At 36.6% G+C, this 20,571-nt stretch overlaps 2 protein-coding genes across 4 annotated transcripts in view; one reads left to right on the top strand and one right to left on the bottom strand.

Moving 5' to 3' along the window:
* The window catches only part of ANAPC10 (anaphase promoting complex subunit 10), a 396,428-nt gene that overhangs the window by 343,731 nt on the left and 32,126 nt on the right, over positions 1-20,571 (top strand). The window contains exon 6 of one of the 2 annotated variants that reach the window (XR_010120554.1): positions 16,186-16,313. The gene's annotated coding sequence lies outside the window, so the exon portion shown is untranslated. Of the gene's footprint in view, positions 1-16,185; positions 17,726-20,571 lie in introns of those variants that run through there. The other variant, XM_055276025.2, reaches the window with a different exon arrangement.
* Positions 17,542-20,571, bottom strand: part of HHIP (hedgehog interacting protein) — a 93,507-nt gene continuing 90,477 nt past the window's right edge. The window contains exons 13-14 of one of the 2 annotated variants that reach the window (XM_063638227.1): positions 18,448-18,576; positions 17,542-17,623 (exon numbers count right to left, since the gene is read on the bottom strand). In XM_063638227.1, coding sequence (XP_063494297.1) covers positions 17,613-17,623; positions 18,448-18,576 — 140 coding nt within the window. In that variant the 3' untranslated portion in view covers positions 17,542-17,612. Of the gene's footprint in view, positions 17,624-17,746; positions 18,577-20,571 lie in introns of those variants that run through there. The other variant, XM_055276018.2, reaches the window with a different exon arrangement.

Genomic DNA, 20,571 nt, shown 5'->3' with positions numbered 1-20,571 from the left:
TGTTGAGGGTTTTTGCATTTATATTCACCAAGGTTACTGGTCTCTGTTTTCTTTTTTTGTTATGTCCTTTCCTGGCTTCAGTATCAGGGTGATATTGGCTTCATAGAATGAGTTAGGGAGGATTCCCTCTTTCTCAATCTTTTGGAATAGTTTCACTAGGATTGGTACCAATTTTTCTTTGAATGTCTGGTAGAATTCAGCCGTGAATCTGTCTGGCCCTGGGGTTTTTTTGTTGTGGCATTTTTTTTTTTTTTAATTACTGACTTGATTTCACTGCTTGTTATTGGTCTGTTCAGAATTTTTGTTTCTTCCTGATTCAAGCTAGAAGGGTTGTATGTTTCCAACTTCTCAATTTCTGCTAGATTTTTTAGTTTGTGTACATAGAGGTGTTCATAGTGATCTTTTGTATTTCTGTGGTGTCGATTGTAATGTCTCTATTTTCATTTCTAGTTGAACATTTTTTGAATCTTCTTTCTTCTTTTCTTGGTTAATCAAGCCAATTCACCTGGAATCTTAATTATGACACAGGTAAGATCTCACCCACATCTCTTGACCCAGGACCCAAACGTAGGCCTTAGCTAAGTAACCACAGTAGACTACATGTAAGAAAAAAGTTTTGGTTTGCCTAGTAAGTACTTTTAGACACTAATAGTATTATCTTTTTGTGTTTAGATTGTTGTTGGTTTTTTTTCCCCCAGAGTTTGTTATGAGAATGAAGGACCTTCTTTCTATACCTTTGTCTTTCCAACAGGGCTTAGACTTGTCTTAGAGAATTATATATCAATTGATTGGTGGATTGTTGAAGACTATTCTAGGCCCTGTTGGGTTTTGTTGTGTAAATTTAAAAAGACAGTATAACATATGAGAAAGAAACCTTTAAATTTTTTTCCTGTCTTTCTCCCTCCTTTCATACCTTCTTTTTTTCTTTCTCTTTCTTTCTACTTTCTTTCCTTCCTTCCTTCTTTGCTTTTTCTCTCTCAATTTACCCTCCTTTCTTCCTTTTCTCTTTTCTCCCTTGATTTTTTTTCATTATAGAAATGGGGGCTGCATTTATTTGGCTTTGCTTTTCTCCAAACTCTGGGAATCAAAGTACACCTTTTCCCTTTACATTGGCTGTAACTATAGCACATTAATATGAATGCTTTTTTAAAATCTAATATTGTAAATGGGTAGTCAATTAGGGGAAACACATCAATATGAGATCCTAAGTCAAAACAAGTGGAATTGAAATACTTTAAAGCAAGCTTCTGAGAAGCCAACAGAACCACATAAAGAAATTTCTTAACTATGAAACAAGGAAGTAGGGAGACCAGTCTCCACGTATATCCATGGAGAGCAGGGGATTGTTGAAAGTAGGTGAAAAACGTGAGTTCATGTCTAGTATATGATAATGTTTTGTGAGATAAGTGCAATAGACCTTCTACATGACTGCTGTGCTTGATGTTCAGCACACATTTGAAAAACTCTGTGGACTTTGTTTTTATCAAAGTCAGTAGCATAGTGAGTTCAGCTAAATAATGGGCAAACTTACCAACAAAGCATGACTGCATTGTTGTATATTAAAGTCATAATCAGAAACAAATGTTTGAAAACAACATAAAAATAAATATTATCATTAATTTGGCAGTCTCATTGTGGGAGGCAACATAAATACCTAGAAATTTGGAGCAATTAAGTCATTGTGACCTTAATTAGTGTTTTTAAATGGATGAACAAATTTAAATAAACTTCAAATTCCCCTTCCTCTTTTATTCTTACCAGAAACAATCAATATTGTCCATTATGCCAAGAAGATACGAGGCTAGTTTGCTCTGTTAGACTTCTAATGAATTGTATCTGTATCTATGGGACAATAGTTTCAAAGAAATTTCACCGCATTATCTCATTTGAAGTTTGCAGAAACGTGTCGATTATCTTTTCATCCATTTTATCAAATATGAAATAAAACACAGATGATGATTTCTTCCAAATTCTTGACTATGAGACATTAGAACAACTACTAGTTAGTAGCTACTGAGACTCTGACTCAATTTCCACTGCTGGTTTAGGACCTTGCCACCAGGTTGTTATCTAGTCCAAAGTACCTCAAATCTCAAACTATGAACACAGATTAACTTATACTCAACATTAATTTCCAGTCTAGCACATGATCTTGAATTACATTCTGAAGTCAAAGGAATGTAAGAATTGCCATACTGACCCATCCACCCCACTATTGTCTTGCTGAGGCACTTTCCTGGGAAGAAAGCAATCTGAAATAATCTTTAAACTTCAGGTGTATTTCAGCTTTAGTATAAATTTAGGGCTTTTCCTCTTGCACATGTCTATAGGAGAAAGAAGACAGCATTTTGCTTAATCCTGCAATTCCTTATTCTAATAGTTTGGTGGTGGTTACTTTCAAAAGAGTTTGAATAATTAATAGAATTGTCTAAACTTTTGCTACTCAGGGAGGATCTGTGGAGCAGCAGCATTGGAATTACCTGAGACCTTATGAGAAATGCAGACTACCAGGCTCCACTCCATTCTTAGTGAGTCACAAGACTCACTAAGATCTTAACAAGATCCTCAGATAACTGGTAAAAAAGAGCATTAAAATTTGAGAAGAATGGGCCTTAGAAAATGGTGTGCTAATTAACAGCATCTGAGGTTGAATAAATGGACACATCTTTTCAGAGATTTGCTGTTCTGGTGTTTTGGTTGGTGATGCTTGTTGTTCAAGGTTTTTGGCACTAGAGGGTAACACTGGGCTCAATAGCCAATGAGCAAGCCCTTTATTTGGAAAACAAATGGGCATCTCAAAATTATCTACTCTTAAATGTGTGTTCAGTCTTTGGTGTTAAATTTACTCTAGCTACCGAATAACAATTGACATTTATTTAGCACAAATTATATGCCAAACACTATGTCAGGTCCTTTACATGAATCACCTTATTTTATCCTCAGATGTGCTATTATTGTCCTACTTTAAAGACAAAGAAATTAGAGTTAAGGAAGTTCAGGATATATGTTTGTGGTCACACAGCTGAGAAAAGACAAGACCTGACAGAGCGTGGATCAGACCAGGTCTGTCTGGCTATGAGCCTGTGCTCTGATAATGGATTTCAACTACACTACTGCCATTCTGCTCTGGCTTCTCTTGACTTCTGCCCATAATCCGTCAGGGCAGGCAGATTAAAGTAAACAACTGTGACTTCATTGAACAATCAAAATAGAAGAACAAAAACTTAAATTAAAATTCTGTATGTTTTTAATGCACTTTCTTTGTAAGTGAGAACATAGTGATTATGTGCCCACGTTCTAGAGATTTCTGTCTAATACAGGAGCCACTAGCCATATATATGGCTTTTGAATAATTGGAATGTGGCTACTATGACTGAAAAACTCAATGTTTAAATGAGTTTTTAAGTAGTTTAATTTTAATTAGTTTAACTTTAAAAAGTGATAATTCAGTCATTAGAAATCTTTTAAGTGTGTTTGGAACAACTTGGGCATGTTAATCTACTTTTTCAGCTCTAAGTTTTATGCAAACTTTATTAAACAGATCAAGTATTTTTGATGAAAATTTTGTGTCTGAATTGAGATGTGCTATAAATGTAGAATACACACTGGCTTCCAAAGACACTATAACAACGTAACATATTTTATGACTAGTCTTGATATTGATTACGTGTTGAAACAATAATATTCTCAGTGCATTGAGTTACACAAAATGTATTGTTGAAATTAGTTTTATTTGTTTATTTTTGCTTTTAAAATGTGGCTACTAGAAAATTTAAAATGATATGTGTAGTTCACATATTTCTGTGGGACATTGCTGCTCCAGAGCCCTATTGCTGGGTTCAAATCCTCACTCTACCATTGAATAGCTGTGGGAACTTTGTGTCCCATTTCTTAATCTATAAAATGACATAAGAGTACCTATCTCATGTGGTTGTTGAGAAGGTTCAGAGAATCAATATATGTAAAGTACTTATTGAGAGACAATTGTCAATGGACCTTTTGTGTTTCTGCACATCTTGTAAGCAGAAGTTTTGAATGCATTTCTTCTGAACTAACTTTTAAAGGATGCTTGTATAATAGCCAGCCTTGGAAGACAGGGTTAGCTTCTCCCTCTAATGCAAAGGTCAGGTAGGTTTGCCTACTGTCTGTTATAAAAGATTTGGGATCCCTAAGCTAAAAGTTTCTTTTCTGTAACTCAACCAACTTCCACTGCAAATATCACCTGGCTCTTTCTGTTTCAATCTGTGAGAACTGGGGCTCAGGGAACTAGTTACTGCTTCTGGCTATTCCTGTGACTAATAAACTGTCCTTTGTCTCTGACCCAGGAGTCTTATGTCTTCTGTCAGCCTCCCTGAAATTATGGCAGGCTAATTTGTTAGTTTGTAAGAGGAGTGAAATCTCAGAACTTCCACAGTTCTTGACATTTCTTTGAAGAGGTATCTGGCACACAGCACCATATAAGTGTTAGCAATTATTACTAACTCCCACTTGTTTCCATTCAGTTTAGCTGACTTGTTACTGTACTACACCTATTATGTCCACTTCCACTTACATAGGTATCTTTTCTTCGCTCTTTATTTGGGCGTCTGACATTCCCTCTGGCTCTACTCTATTGCTTATCTCTCGTGGTTATTTCAGGTTGTATGTAGTGAAATTTTTAGAGCTGTATCTTATAGATCAGTGTAATGGATTTGATTGTCTTTAAATATTGCTCCAAAATTTGTCTCTTCCAGGATAATTTTACAAAACTAAGTATAAAAATACGTGGTGGCAGTCTCATGCCCCTAGTTCCTCTGCCTGCATTTTCTCTAATTGAGGAGAGTTTGTCACCTGACAAGCACTAGCCTCCCTTTCTTCTTCCCACCAGCAATTCTTTGTATATAATGCTTTTTCTTCACTTGTACACACTCAGAAATGGGCATATACATGATCAGTGTGCATAGTTTCCACTTTCGCATAATGCATTTTGACTACACTATAAAACTACTTAGAATTAAGAATTTTACTGATTTTGGTCAAAGGTGAAGGTAAAAATTTTTAGAGCAAAGAGTATGTCCACTATTCTATTTGCAGGAAGCTACAGGAACAAAAGGGTAAAAGGAAAAGGGAATATGAAACATTTCAGTATGAATTACATGTAAGAGATTATCAAACATATCACCAAAATGTTTTAACCAAATTGTCTGAATTGCTTTTAGCTCTGACTTTTGAAGTAGCCAATATTAAAGAAAAAACACCAAAAAGCTCTTTTTATATGAGCAACTAATATTTAAATTTAATTAAAATAAAATAAAATTAAATTAAGTCTTCATTTCCTCAGTTGCACCAGCCACATTTCAAGAGCTTGACAGCCACACATGGCTAGTGGCTACCATATTGGGCAGTGCAAGTATACAACATTTCTATCATTACAGAGGTTTACATTGGGCAGCCCTGCTCTCAGCCCTTCTAAATGTGGTACATAAATGTGTGGGTCAGATATTTTGTGGTGTTCTTTAACAAATAGCACTAAATTTGCTTCCATAGCATTTTGGACATAATTCCAGATATGTTTACAACTCTAAGTAACATGATTATACCTTGGTGTTAGGATAAAGTTATAAAACTTTAGTTCTTTTCCCTTTCCTTTCCTTTTTTTTTTTTTTTTTTCTGAAGACAAAGTCACACTCTGGAGTGCAGTGGCGCAATCAGGGCTCACTGCAGCCTCGACCTCCTGGGTTCAAACAATTCTCCCGCCTCAGCTTCCCATGTAGCTGGGACCACAGGTGCATGCCACCCTAAATTTTTGTATTTTTTTGTGGAGACAGGGTTTGCTATGTGGTTCAGGCTACTTTTAAACTCCTGAGCTCAAGCGATCCACCTGCCTTGGCCTCTCAAAGTGCTGGGATTATAGGCATGAGCCACAGCACCCGACCATATTTCTGAAAATTCAGGACACAGTGTCAATACCAAATGCTGGTGAGGATGTGGAGATCTCATTAATTGTTTGTGGGAATGCAGATGATACAGCTACTTTGGAAGACAGTTTGGCAGTTTCTTAAAAAACTAAACATACTCTTACCATACAATTGAGCTTCTTGGTATTTACCCCAAGGAGTGAAAACTATATCCGCCCAAAAACCTTCACATGGTTGTTTGTAGCATGGTTGGCAAGTTTATAATTGCCAGAACCTGGAAGCAACCAAGATGTTTTTCAGTAGGTGAATGAAAAAGTAAACTGTGTTACAGGCAATGGAATAATATTCAGTGCTAAAAAGAAAAAAACCAACTATCAAAACACGAAAAGACATGGAAGAAATGTCTATTGGATAGACATTTCTAAGCAAATGGATATCACTAAGCAAAATAGCCATTCTGAAAAGGCTACACGTTGTATGATTCCAAGTATATGACATTCAGGAAAAGACAAACTATAAAGACAGTTAAAGAGATCAGTGGTTGGCTGGGCTTGGGGAGACACAGGGATAAATAGATGCAGCACAGAAGATTTTTAGGGCAGTGAAACTACTCTGTATGATACCATAGTGGCAGGTACATGTCATTTTCCATTTATCACAACCCATAGAATACAGAGCTAAGAGTGAACCCTAAGGTAAACTATAAACTTTGGGTGATTATGATGTGCCAATGTAAGTTCATCAATTTTAACAAATGTACCTCTTTGGTGGGGGATATTGATAACAGGAGAGGTAGGTTATGCATATGTGGGGGGAGATGGTATACAAGATATATCTGTACTTTCTTCTCAATTTTGCTATGAACCTAAGATTGCTCTAAAACATAAAGTCTGTATAAAATTGTTAGAAAAAATCAGTATAACACAGATGCTCATTTTCCTTGTTTTTCAAGGTCTACATCTTCATTAAAGTATATTTATTCACAGTGATATTTTCCTTTCTTTTTTTTTCTTTTAACGGGAGTACTTCCACAGTTTTCTGTTACTGCAATGTACTATCTTGGAGCAATTTATACAGTTTAAAACTAATGTATATTTTATTTATAGTACATATCACTTTAGCAACCCAGTTTTAAACAGATAGGTGAATTCCAGCATACATTGAAATATTGTACTTGTTTGTGTGATTATAGTGTTATTGCTGAAAATAAGAACAGCAGCTGTAGTAACCACAGCAAGCATCCCTAGTGTCATGGGGATGACTGACTGCTAAGCACAAATATTGACTCTGTGCTGTTGTGTACATTCTACCCAACTAAGCAGAAGCCTGGAATTAAGATGGAGACCACACCATTGTTTCCTTTTTGGAGGCAGAAGGTCATGTTTCCACTAAGTCTTTTCCAGCATTACCATTCTGCCCTTGAAGTTAAAACAGCCTATCCACCATGAATTAGATCCTTGCTCCTAAAAGTAAGGCTGTGTACCACCAGGATTAGTATAACCTCAGGGTTTGCTGGAGATCATCTGAGGCCCCAGCCCAGATGTACTAAATCAGAATCTGTGTTTTAGCGAAGTCCCCATCTGACATGAGGCACTGTGGAGTTTGAGAAGCACTGTGTCAGACAATGAAAACGAGACCTCCGTGAAGTCTGATGCCATTTCTGGGGCACAGTGCTGTGGTGAATTGTGTCCCCTCCTCCTCTCCCTTCCCCAAATTCATATGTTGAAGTCCAAACCCTCAGTACCTTAGAATGTGACCCTTTTGGAGAGAGGATCTTTACAGAGGTAATCAAGTTAAAATGAGGTCATTAGTTTAGGCCTGAATCCAGTATGATCGGTGTCCTTATAGAAAGGGAAATGTGGGCACAGAGACACATATAGAGGGAAGGTGATGTGAAAAGACACAGGGAGAAGATGGCCTGGCACAGATCCTTTCCTTACATCCCTCAGAAGGAACCAGGCCTGCCAATACTTTGATCTCATACTTCCTGCTTCCAGGACTACAAGGCAATAAATTTCTGTTAAGCCTCCCAGTGTGTGAGACTTTGTTATGGTAGCCTGAGAAGACTAATATTCTTGGTTATGCTTTCTTCTGTGTCTTGAATTGACTGTCTTCTCGATGACATCAACAGAGCATTTCTGCTCTTCTACGTGCCCAGAATATACTGTCAGGTAGGGTGCCTACAGCAGTTCTCTTAGGGACATAATTCATGGAAGAGGCAATAATGATATTTGTGACAGTTGCAAAACCAAGCATTAGGGACCCTGAAGAGAGTGGCAGCTTCCCTGTAACATGCACTTCTTCAGCATGAAGGAAATGATGGACACGGATCAGATAACGTCTTAAAAATTTTGAGTGAGAGCTGTGGGAGACATGAACGGATTCAAGAATGAACCTACCAGATGGAAGAAACAGAAAAAGGAGATTGAGAGAACATCTAAGAGGAGGCAACACCAGACCCACAGAAGAGTGGGAGAGCCAAGGCAAACAGGAGGCTGGGAGATTAGAGGAAAATGCGTAAGAGTGTCTTTTATGATTATGTAACCACTACAAATTCGTGAAATGCAGTAGTTAATATATTCCTATGTAAGATTTGCAGTTTCAAATCTTCCATCCACATGGATCATGGAATTAGTACTACCTAATAGTAATACCTGTTTGTTAGAGCTGAGAGAACCTGAGTTCTTTTATATATAAGGCAGCTGAGTCCCAGTGTGGTGAGAGATATATCCAGTAGCTTCCAGCTAATTAGTTGGAGACTTGACATCTCCCAACCCTAGGCCAGAGCTCTTGCCTCTTGCCAGTACACCTGGCATGTGTGGCTTTTGGTAGCTGTAGATCATAGAACAGAGTGTCTATGATAAGTGAAATTGCTTTACATGAAGCACATGGATTTTGCATCAAGGAGTTTTAATTATAAGGCTATAAATATGTCAAAAGGATCTGACAACATCTTATTAAATTACAAGACTGAGCTCAAGTAGTTTCTGATGCTGGCATAGTCCCAAGAAGAATGAGTTTTATAGTTGGGAGCTACCCAGCCTTCTACCTCCCTCTCCCTCCCCCGTCCTTTTCCCTTTTAAAGTGTTCGTTTATTTTAGTCATAGAAAATACTGCATGGAAATTATAAAAATGTAGAAGAAATATTTTATCCAAATTGTTTTCCTTTCTTTTATTCTCTCATTTCTTCAAATGATAATAGGATTTAATTTTCAGAGAGTCTTCTTTAGAACTCCAAATAGAAAAAGACTATTTTTTACTGATAAGATAATATGTGTGGCTGGTATTTTAAATTGCATTTCCATTGGAAATAGAACATTAGTTTCAACTTTTCTATTAAAAAAGTGAGTGTAAAGGAGTGATTTTATAGACATATCTGTCACATTAACTGTCAAAATCCTGGGGAAATTGGCAGCTGAGAATTGTGATAGTACCAGTGTGAGCTATGAAGTCTTTTAATGACAACTGTGAAGGTTCCACTTCTCCACTGCCTTAGAAATTTAAGGTTTACATTCCAAGTTTGGAAGTAGCATCCGTCTAACCTCATTTTATTGTGATCACATGAGATCCAAGATAATAGTTTCTTAATGTGTCCTCTTAAAGATCTCATCATGTCCCTTTTTGGTTCCACCACATCATCTCTCTTCTCACTGGTCTGTCATTCTTATTAATATTTGTATCAGCCGGGCATGGTGGGTCACGCCTATAACCCCAGCACTTTGGGAGTCCGAGGCTGGGGGATCACCTGAGGTCAGGAGTTTGAGAACAGCCTGGCCAACATGGTGAAACCCCGACTGTACTAAAAATACAAAAATTAGTCAGGCGTGGTGGTGGGTGCCTGTAATCTCACCTACTTGGGAAGCTGAGGGAGAACCCAGGAGGTATAGGTTGCAGTGAGCCTAGATTGCGCCATTGCACTCCAGCCTGGGCAACAAGAGCGAAACTCTGACTGGGTGCGGTGGCTCATGCCTGTAATCCCAGAACTTTGGGAGGCCAAGGCAGGCAGGTCATGAGGTCAAGAGATCAAGACCATCGTGGCCAACATGGTGAAACCCCGTCTCTACTAAAAATACAAAAATTAGCTGGGCTTGGTGGTGCGTGTCTGTACTCCCAGCTACTTGGGAGGCTGAGGCAGGAGAATCGCTTGAACCTGGAGGCAGAGGTTGCAGTGAGCCGAGATAGTGCCACTGCACTCCCGCCTGGTGACAGAGCAAGACTTGGTCAAAAAAAAAAAGAAAGAGCAAAACTCTGTCTCAAAAACGAACAAACAAACAAACAAACAACAAAATTGTAGCAATCAGCGCCTAAAAACGGGAAATGGAGGCCACTTTAAGTGTTTACCACAGCGGGAATTTAAAGCAGGGAATTGCTTACGCTGGTGATGGCAGAGCTGAGAATCCAAAAAAGAGACAGTGAAGGAACCCAGAGAGATTAGCGAGAAATCACTTCCATCACTAGAGTGGACATATATACTATTATTTTCTTCACTTATGTAGGAAATGATGTAGGTCTATCAGGGATTCAAAAATGGTAGACACACAAGAAACAAAAGGGTGATCATGGTCTGAGCCACAAGGACTCATTCTAGGAACTGGAAGGGTAGAAACACAAAGAATTCTGGTGCTTCGTGGGCTGTTGTGAACATGAGCTAGAGGGCTCTTTTCATGGTGACATTTCGTCTAACTTAAAACTTCTAAGGAGCAATCTGAGCAGAAGAACACCTTCTGAATGAATAAACACTTTGTAACACGTTTTATTCTTTTAGAAATAATAATGTCTTGCAGAGAGATAGCTTTTCCTTTCAGCGAGTCAAAGAGATGCATTTATCCAGGAAGAAAGGGGACTTAGACGAACACATTTTGCTTTTCTAAAAAAAAAAAAAAAAAAGATTGGCAGATTTTAAATTTGTGCTCAAATTAACAGATCAAAATACTCCTGGTAGGGTTAACTAGAAGCAAAATGGCGAGGTCAACAAATTTTTGGGGTACCTGCAATCACCTTCGTTCATGTCCCTCCCCCTCCACATGCTTCTTCCCTTCAATTTGGGCACCCAGTGTTCCTAACTGCTCTTCTACATTCTTTACTTATTCTTACTTACTTGAAAGGATGGGATTTAAGGGACTTACAACCTAGAACAAATTTATCAATGTAACATCTTCATGGCTGCCTAATGAAACTGACCCTTAACATTGGCATATATTTTGGAAGAAAATTTTAAAATTAGAACGTAGAAAATGACAAAAGATGAGAATATTTTGAAGTAGTTTGGCTACATATTATTTAAAAACTGGTGTTTATATAATCAGTCTGTATGTTTAGAAAAAAGTTTTAAATTCTAAAATAAAAAAGAATTTTAAAATAGCACATGTACATCAAGTCATAAGATAAAGTTTAATCATTTTATCACGTTAAAAGACACAAAACACAGCCAATCTAACCAAATTTCAGGCATGCATTTACATAAATATATTAAATTAAGAAAAGAAATTGTACACTTAAACATCCTTTTCACCTAGAAATCATTAAATCCACAGATCAACAATAAAACCAATTCTCTGCATTTACCACTTCAAGATACAATTGTTCTATTTTAAAGATAACACAAATAAACTTGTTAGAATTTATATGCATTATACATATATTATATTTTACATAGATAGTGTGTATACATATGTAGTGTTTGTACAGATAGATAAACATATATACATGGGTGTGTGCACACGTACAGATACACACAGATGTACTTTAGGCCATCTGTACTGTTACTGCTGAATTCTAAAGTTGAGCTGAACTGGGGCCGTTGGATGTGATTATTGTCTTTTGCTTCAAACATGCTCATGATGCCCATTGGGCCCACAATCCCCCCTAGTAAATGTCCTTGTCTTTTCTACAGCACATAATCATGGTAGGAACTTTAATAAATATTTGTTGAATTAATAAATGGATAGATGATTGAATAATAGAAGATTGATTAAAGAGAAATGCATATTATAATAACTTGGTTAAATAAATCAAATAAGTTCAAATTCAGAGAAATTACCTGAGCCAATGACTATGCATGTAACTTTTCAGACATTTATAGAAATCTCACCTAGTACATATATTAGCCTTGCTCCCTTAAACTTGTACCTGCCTTTACTACCTGTTCAAATACCCTTCTCCCTTTTATTAACAGAAATCTAAGCATGGGTTGGTTCTGGTGTCTCCTGTGAGTAAGGTTCTGGACAAACTGCCCTAATTTTCACAACCTAAAGGGAAATGAACCATTAGAGAAACCAAAACATGTTAGAAGAATGATAAAGATAACCATTCCTTAATACTGGACAAAATAAATCACAGATAAAACCAAAAAAGACACAGAATTCTCATTTAAGTATTGTTTTATGTTTGTTCGTTGTGATTCAACAATTTTTTTCACTTTAATTAGTTGGGTTACTTTTGAATAAATAGTTTAGTTTACTGTAGCATGTCTTGGGGAATCAAGTTCTAAAAATTTCATAGTACCTCGGTTACCATTTATCTTATTACTATGTGGTTCTTGGTGAAATGCATGTCCAAACATATGCTGTGAATATAATGAGATAAGGGAAATATCTGATCTCTCATAAGGTAGTCAACTTGGTTTCTTCATAACAGTATTAGGAAAGGGACTGTATTGTACATGAAATCTTAATTTATTCTAGAAAAATCATGTCTCAGATTTTAAGAATATAAGGTAAAGAAACATAGGTTTTGGGCATACTATCCCAAACCTGATCATAACTTGTTCATGTGAATGGAAACTATCAATTAGTTATTTTTTTTAGTGAAAAGGAAAATATACAAGAATTAGTTTGTAACTGCAAAGACAAAGCTTATTTCATAGTTAGCCATTATGAATTTCCCATTACTGTTAATGTTCAGTTCTTTTTATATTATGTACTGAAATGTTTTCTTTTTGACTTAGAGGATTATAGTCAATTGAGATAACTCATCAAACATTTATATTAAGTTACATATATATATATATATACACACATGTATTTTGGATTTAAGTAATACATAATCTATATATGCAAAAAGAAAACCCCAAGAAATCCTAAATGAAAGATGATGGCTGACTTTATGACATATGTGAGAAGTAACCTTAGATTTAATGTTGGGCTGATACCATTTTTTTAATGTTACTGTTTAGTCTGGATCAAAAAAGAATAACAGGTTTTAAGCACAAGGCTTTCTGTTGATACAAGGAATCCAATTATTTATTTTTTTTATTTTGTCAATGACCTTATATATGACTTATACAAATTATATGGGAATCAAGGTAAATGACGGGTATACCTTAGGTTCACATTTAATGAGGAATTTAAGAAAAGTCCTAATCTCATAAGTGAACAAACCTTTCCATAGCAGCTAGGAAAACCCCACTATGACTGAGAAGAAAACAGCTCTACAATGCTCCCTCACAATCCCATGAATATATACTACTCTCCTAAAAACTTATTTTAAGGTGATGTCCAGAACTTATTCAGAGAAGACAGTTAAGAGAAAGAAGGATTGAAGTTGGCTAGGATTAGTGTTTGGCAGGTTCCATGGTTTTATATGTATGTATTAAGATATATATAAAGATATATGTAACCAAATATATATAACCATATATATAAATATATATATGACCAATTTATGTTTGTGTGACAAAAAGAGGATAAGATAGCAAATATATATTTATTTTTAGGTATTGTAAAGATAAACTTTCTGATGGTATTGCCAGCATTCACAGTAATAGTTTACTTCCTGGGAGTAGTTTAAAAATATGTACATTTTCTGCCATGGGACTTTGGTCTGAGTTCTCTGCAACTTCAAATCTCATCCCAGGGGTGGGGAAATTAAGATTTATAAAGTCTCCATTGAGGAACTGCTTCTTATTTTTTCCTTACAGATTTGGAATAACTTTCTTAAAATTATTCCATAGAGAAGGTTGTTCCTTGGCTAGGAAATAGCTACTAACTTTCCCTGCTGTTAGCTAACCCCAGTGTTATTCTCCATGTCTTTCCTGTATCTATGCTAGAGCAGCTGATTTGGAGCCTCTGGACTGGTAGTGATTTCTGCTCTTCCTTATTTCTTTCAGTGGTTATAATAGATCAGCCTAGTATGTCATTTGTTTATTATCCACTATTATTTGTTATATAGAATTTGAGAAAATGTGGAACCAAGAGAGGCTATTTTTCAGAAAAACAAAGAAAAGATCATAACCAGCAAAATCAATAGCAATCTAGCCCAGAACATCTTCAACATGGGTGTATTGAGAACATGTCTATTTAGGCAAAACAAATAGAAAATGTAGGAGAGGGAAGTGGTTAAAAGGAAAAAGAATATATGTATGTCTGTATGTGTGTGTGTGTGTGTATATACACATATATATACACACACATACACATATATATTAGCCGAGAGAGTGAGAGGGGGAGAGAGAGACAGAAGGAGGGAGGGAGAGGAAGAGAACACAGACAGTATAGGTAACATTTTATAAATTAATTGGTTAATCAGTCAATTACAATTAAAACTACAACTGCCAATGGTATACCTTAGCCTTCCTCTAAAAATTTGGGCTTGATTTCTCTTTTATATTTCAAAGCTAAGAGACTTAACGGAAAGTTAGACTAATAAAAGTTTAAATTAATGTGTATCTTGAATGCTCCTAGATGTAGCATCTAACCTCACACCTTATACCTGGTAAGCTTGTATAGTTTGTAACTCAGAGATAAAAACAATATCAAAAGCAAATGGAAGCCGGGTATGGTGGCTCACACCTGTAATCCTAGCACTTTGGGAGACCTGGGCGGCTGGATCGCTTGAAGTCTGGAGTTTGAAATCAGCCTGGCCAACATGGTGAAACCCTGTCTCTACTAAAAACACAAAAAAATTAGCTGGGTGTGGTGGTGGGCACCTGTAATCCCAGCTACTTAGGAGGCTGAGGCAGGAGAATTGCTTGAACCCGGGAGGTGGAGGTTTCAGTGAGCTGAGATTGTGCCACTGCACTGCAGCCTGGGCAACATGGCAAGGCTCCGTCTCAAAAACAAAACAAAACAAACAACAACAAAAAAACAGCAAATGGATTAAAATTGTTAGTATACTGTTTGGTAATTATTTTCAAAGAAATAAATAGGGAAGAAGTAACTGCTCTGGGGCATGCAAATGACAAAGAAAATAGTTTTCTATTTAGGTTGTGTGTATATATTGTATGTGTTGGTTTCTCTGCTCTTTATGAGATACTCATTAATCCGAGAAAACTTCTGAGTATTCTTTGTGATAAAAGAAAAAAATATATTTTACAATAATTACATTGAAAAAAATCCAAGAAGAAAAGTTATGGATGGAAACACTTACTTTTAGCCATCACTCAATTTCTTAAATTTTTTCTCCTTTTCACTTAAAGATCTGCCAATTGGTGTTCCTTTTATTACCTTAAATAACTGTCAAGAAAACAAGGTTCTATGAACCAGGACAACAGTGTGGCAGAAACAGTAGTAGAAAGGTTATTTCCAACCATTTAAAACAACTATAACATCATTTCACATTCAACTGACAACCACAGCTTAAACTTGAGAATGGACAAGGGAATAATAATATACATTTTTCTTTTTCATTATTTCATCTTTATCTTATGCATCAGTATTCTTACGAAGGACCTTTTTTCTTCTATTTGAGATTGTGTGCTTTATGAACTGAACAGATGTTGCCTTTCATGTGATTAAACAATTTTTTTCCTAGCTCATACTTCTTAACCAATTCCTACCTGCCTCTCATCATGAATCATTGAAGATAATTCTCCAGTCTTGCATTTAAAAAAATCTACTTGAAAGAAAAGGTCAAAGAGATTTTTTGAATTGACCACTTAATTTAAAATATGTTGCCATCAATTAGCCAGTGCTATCTACTTTTCTCTTAAGAACAGAAAGAAATGACTCCAGTGATTTTACTTTCTTTGCTTGGCTTAATATCCGTGGATCTTGCTATCTTCTCTTGAGAAGAACTTGGTCTTTCATTCTAATGACTCACAAAAGAAAAGGCAATGACACCTGGGGCACATATGTTTTTCTAAGTCACTTGAAAATCTTTCACTTGGGAAAAAGCTGTATAAAAAATCTGGGCCTGGTCAACTTAATATAGATATTTTAAAACAGTAGAACTAATGGCAATAGAACACCTTTTATTTGGGGGAGGAGATGGAAAGTTTAAAGATGTAAGAAGAAATGCTTGGTTTTTTTAGATTTTACTGAATATACAGCAGTATCCTTATTGTTTTCAGGGAAACTAGGAAGAATTGGAGAATGTGTAATAAAACTGCACGATTTGACAGATTTGGACAGCTGGCTCCCTCACAAGAAGTTCACATTTTGTTAATGTCACCCACGTTGAATAAGGGACGATTAGATGGTAAGGTCCATTTACAAAAATGGTTGTCAGGACATTTTTTTTTTTAATTGTAAAACTTTCTGTGATGGAATTCAGTAAAAGGACTACGAAGAGAAAGCAATGGAGACAAAAGATTGCTATTAACCTACAGATGCAGGCTACTGCATGGTTCATTGCAAGATTTGTCACACTGTTGGGCCAATGAAGTGTTAGTGTGACTAGAAGGGACCACCCCTTTTCTGGGGTAAGAGGGCAATTTGGTCTCCATGCTCATTTAATCCTGAGACTTCTTTGAATAGACTGTCAATTGAATCTAAATTGTGCAAAATTATGCATGCACTTTTTAATGCAGGCTATTGTTCACTAAGCACTGAACCAAGATTTCTCAACCCATTTCCATTTGGCATGAGGTCACTTGAAACTTAAGCAATCATATATGGAAGACAAGAACAGTGTACTTAACTGATCTTTCTACATTGTGGCTTCTATATAAATGCTCACTGGGCTTTAATTGCAAATCTCTCACCTTAAAACAATAGGGAAATACTAGCTACAATATATTTTTTAAATTGAGGCTTGTATTCCTAAAGGTAAGGAGCAGGTTTAGAAAGTCAGCTGGCGCTGCATAATCTATACTGCTCTACAATTTAGATTCTAGAGGAATGGATGTTTACAGAAGGACAGCCATAGTGGGTGTGCACTTGTCATGAGTAGATGTGTTTTTTCAGTAGTGCAAAGAGGCCTTATATTTTGTTAAAATCCAAACGTGGAGAGCTGGCTTTGAAAACCAAGAAGAAAAATATCTACTAGACTTTTTGCAGTTTTAAGTCAGAACATGTCATCTCTGTAAAACCCTGAACAGAACATTTACAGAAAATTTATTGATACATTAACCAAGAGTATTTTCATTGAGTTCTGAAGGAACACGTACATTTAAAGTCATATTTGGCAAGAATTATTATGTTAAAAATTTGTACAGGTGACAGCTTACATAGCCAAGATTTTTAAAAAACAAGTGAGCTCTTCTCCAGTGAGGTTCGATTCAGTGGAAATCTGCAACATTCTAATAACATAGACTCTGACAGTCTTGCTATGGTGAAAAGCACTTTACAAATGTTTAATGCTGGAATTTTATAAGGATTGGCTGTTTTCTTGCTTTTTCATCCGTCGTTAATGATTACATGTTGGCACAAGGATACCTTGCTAGATTAGATCCACAGCACATTAAAGACTGTTTGCTTTCTCACTCCCCTTCTTTCCAATTAAGTTGGTGAAAAATGTAACTTTAGTGTTTTACAGGACAGGGTAAAGGTGTTTCATCTAGGTGATGTCTATATTATAAAAATAAAATAAAATATATAAATATGTAACACAAACCCAGTGCCTATTGTTAAATAAAATATACAATAAAAGCAGACCTTTTAGGAAGACCGATTTTAAAATATGCTATTATGATTTAATTATAAAACACTTGAAAACAATCTTGAGATTAAGATGAAATAACCAGATTTCTCAGCCAATAAAAAGGTAAGTGTGTGACATTCTGTAACTGGATACACTGACAAAAATGGAGATTACAATTTTATATCAAGTTGCTCACTTAAAAATTCATCAGGGAGTTCTGAAACATTCTCTCCTAGTATAGTACTTTAGTATAAAAATATTGCCTTTTTTATTAGATCCATCAGATTGCACAGTAATGTTTCAAAACTCTATTAAAGTTGACTTTAGTGATTACAGACAGAAAATTCCTGGGAAGTCAAATAATCTCTTCTAGTGACATAAAAAATCCGCTATCAATTTACAGTGGAATTTCTGTGTAAATTACTCTGCACAAGGAAGTATATATTTTTAAAAATCATCTCTTATGCAACAATGCATATGGGGTTATGAGTATGTGTATGTGCATATGCGAACAAACATGCTGACATACACACAGAGGATCTGCACATTTCTGGAAATTATTTTTAAATTAATAAAAGAATGAAATCACAGGAGTGTGTAGCAGGATAACAGTCTTTTTTTTTTTTTTAATGACAAGATAAAAAATAAATGCCCATTGGAATGGAATATTCAAACAGTCCCAGAAACTATACAATGTAACTTGTTAGATCCAGCAAGTAAGATGTCATGTCAATGATCTGATCAAGAATACCTGCCCTGGTCACTCTGCGGATGTTTCTGTCCACTTGTTCACATTGAAGACCAAGATATCCTTTTTTACAGAGGCACTTGTTCGGTCTAACACAGACACCTCCATGACGACATGCTGGCTCACATTTTGCTGGGAGAGAAAAAGAGCAAGAACATCACACTCTCATTCTGTATGTCAGAAACAGGACTGAGCATGAGACCAACAAATATTTGCTGAATAAGGGAAGCGAGGGAAAAAAGGAGGGAGATAGTTACAAAATGATCTGAAAGATAAATACACAAGTAGGAAACAGGCTTTTACACCCATAGTTATTTGGAGGCCTGAACTCAGCAGAGAATGAGAGATATTTCTAGAGAAGCAGAGATCATGAGAAACAATTGCAACCCTTTGCAAAATGAACTCTATTTAAAATGAAGATTTTAGTCCTTTGAAATCTCTGCTCCACAGGAGCATTCTCTACAGAGGGCCTCCCAAGCTCTATGTTCCCATTCCTTCAAGGTAGGATCTCAACATGGGCGCGGCCCAGCCTGAGGGGGAGACACAGAGGCTCAAGCATCTCCAGTGCAACATAAAGGAACAGTCAGTTTTGGATTTTGGTTGGGTGGAATATCCAGCATATAAACTCCCTTGGATTCTTCCTTCCTCTTGCTTCCAGGGGGCAGACAGCATATGCTTTGCTCTCTGATTACACTTTGAAGTCTCTTTCTGGAGTCAGTGCAATTGGCCAGCAAAGGATGTTCTGAGCAAACCTTTTCAGGGTTACCCTACAGCACAGAATTTATTCATTAAAGAATTTTTACCACTACAATATAAATGGGGAATATAAAGATATACTGCTAAAATGAGACATAAAATTGGGTATATAAATTGCTATTTTCTGATTAAATCTGGGGAATACAGTCGCTGTGGATGGAGTCAAATTCCTTCAATACATTTCCTTATGTTTTGATGAGACAGGGTCATTTTGACCTTTCAAATGCATTAATCAAATTCCAGGGGTCTGTGGTTGACACATGGAAAAGAAAAAATAGAAGAAAATAAACAATTTTATGTTTTAAATCTGTGGGAGATGAGTAAACAATGTGAGTACGTGAATAAAATTCCTGCTTAGGTCCAAAGCATCCCAAATAAACAGATTATTTTTATAAAATGGTTTTGGTAAATGTTATATATTCAAACTATTTAAATTGATTCGGCGTAAAAATGAAAGTACCTCATGGAGTAAAACTTTATGTTAACTCAATGTATGTCTATTTTCATTTATATCACAATTTATTATTAATATCTATTAAGGTATGTATAGTGCCACCTGTATTCGAGATAATTCATTCACCCTCAGTTTAAACATACTGTCACTAGCAGGCTTCAGGTAACATAAGAGATTAGGCAAAATGCAAAGCAGGGAATATAACAGAATGAATGCTTTATGTTATTTTATTTTTTTTTTTTTGAGACAGAGTCTCGCTCTGTCGCCCAGGCTGGAGTGCAGTGGCGCAATCTCGGCTCACTGCAAGCTCCGCCTCCCGGGTTCACGCCATTCTCCTGCCTCAGCCTCTCCGAGTAGCTGGGACTACAGGCGCCCGCCACCACGCCCGGCTAATTTTTTGTATTTTTAGTAGAGACAGGGTTTCACCGTGGTCTCGATCTCCTGACCTTGTGATCCGCCCGCCTCGGCCTCCCAAAGTGCTGGGATTACAAGCGTGAGCCACCGCGCCCGGCCGAACGCTTTATGTTATATTCTGTTACTAAAAGATGCAGAGAGGCTGGGCATGGTGGCTCACACCTGTTATCCAAGCACTCTGGGAGGCCGAGGTGGCGGATCACATGAGGTTGAGAGTTCAAGACCAGCCTGGCCAACGTGGTGGAAACCCATCTCCACTATAAATACAAAAATTAGCAGGGCATGGTGGTGGGCGCCTATAATCCAAGCTACTCGGGATGCTGAGGCGGGAGAATCACTTGAACCCAGGAGGTGGAGGTTGTGGTGAGCTGAGATTGCCTCACTGCCCTCCAGCCTGGGCGACAGAGAGAGACTCCACCTCAAAAAAAAAAAAAAAAAAAAAAAAAGATGCAGAAAAAGTAGATATTGTTAGGCAGCAAAGGAAGCAGAGAGATAATATATTA

This window comes from Symphalangus syndactylus, chromosome 4 (assembly GCF_028878055.3).
Source record: "Symphalangus syndactylus isolate Jambi chromosome 4, NHGRI_mSymSyn1-v2.1_pri, whole genome shotgun sequence".
NCBI lineage: Eukaryota > Metazoa > Chordata > Mammalia > Primates > Hylobatidae > Symphalangus > Symphalangus syndactylus.
Note: the sequence above shows the minus strand (reverse complement) of the source record. Positions and strands in the feature narration are given on the sequence as shown.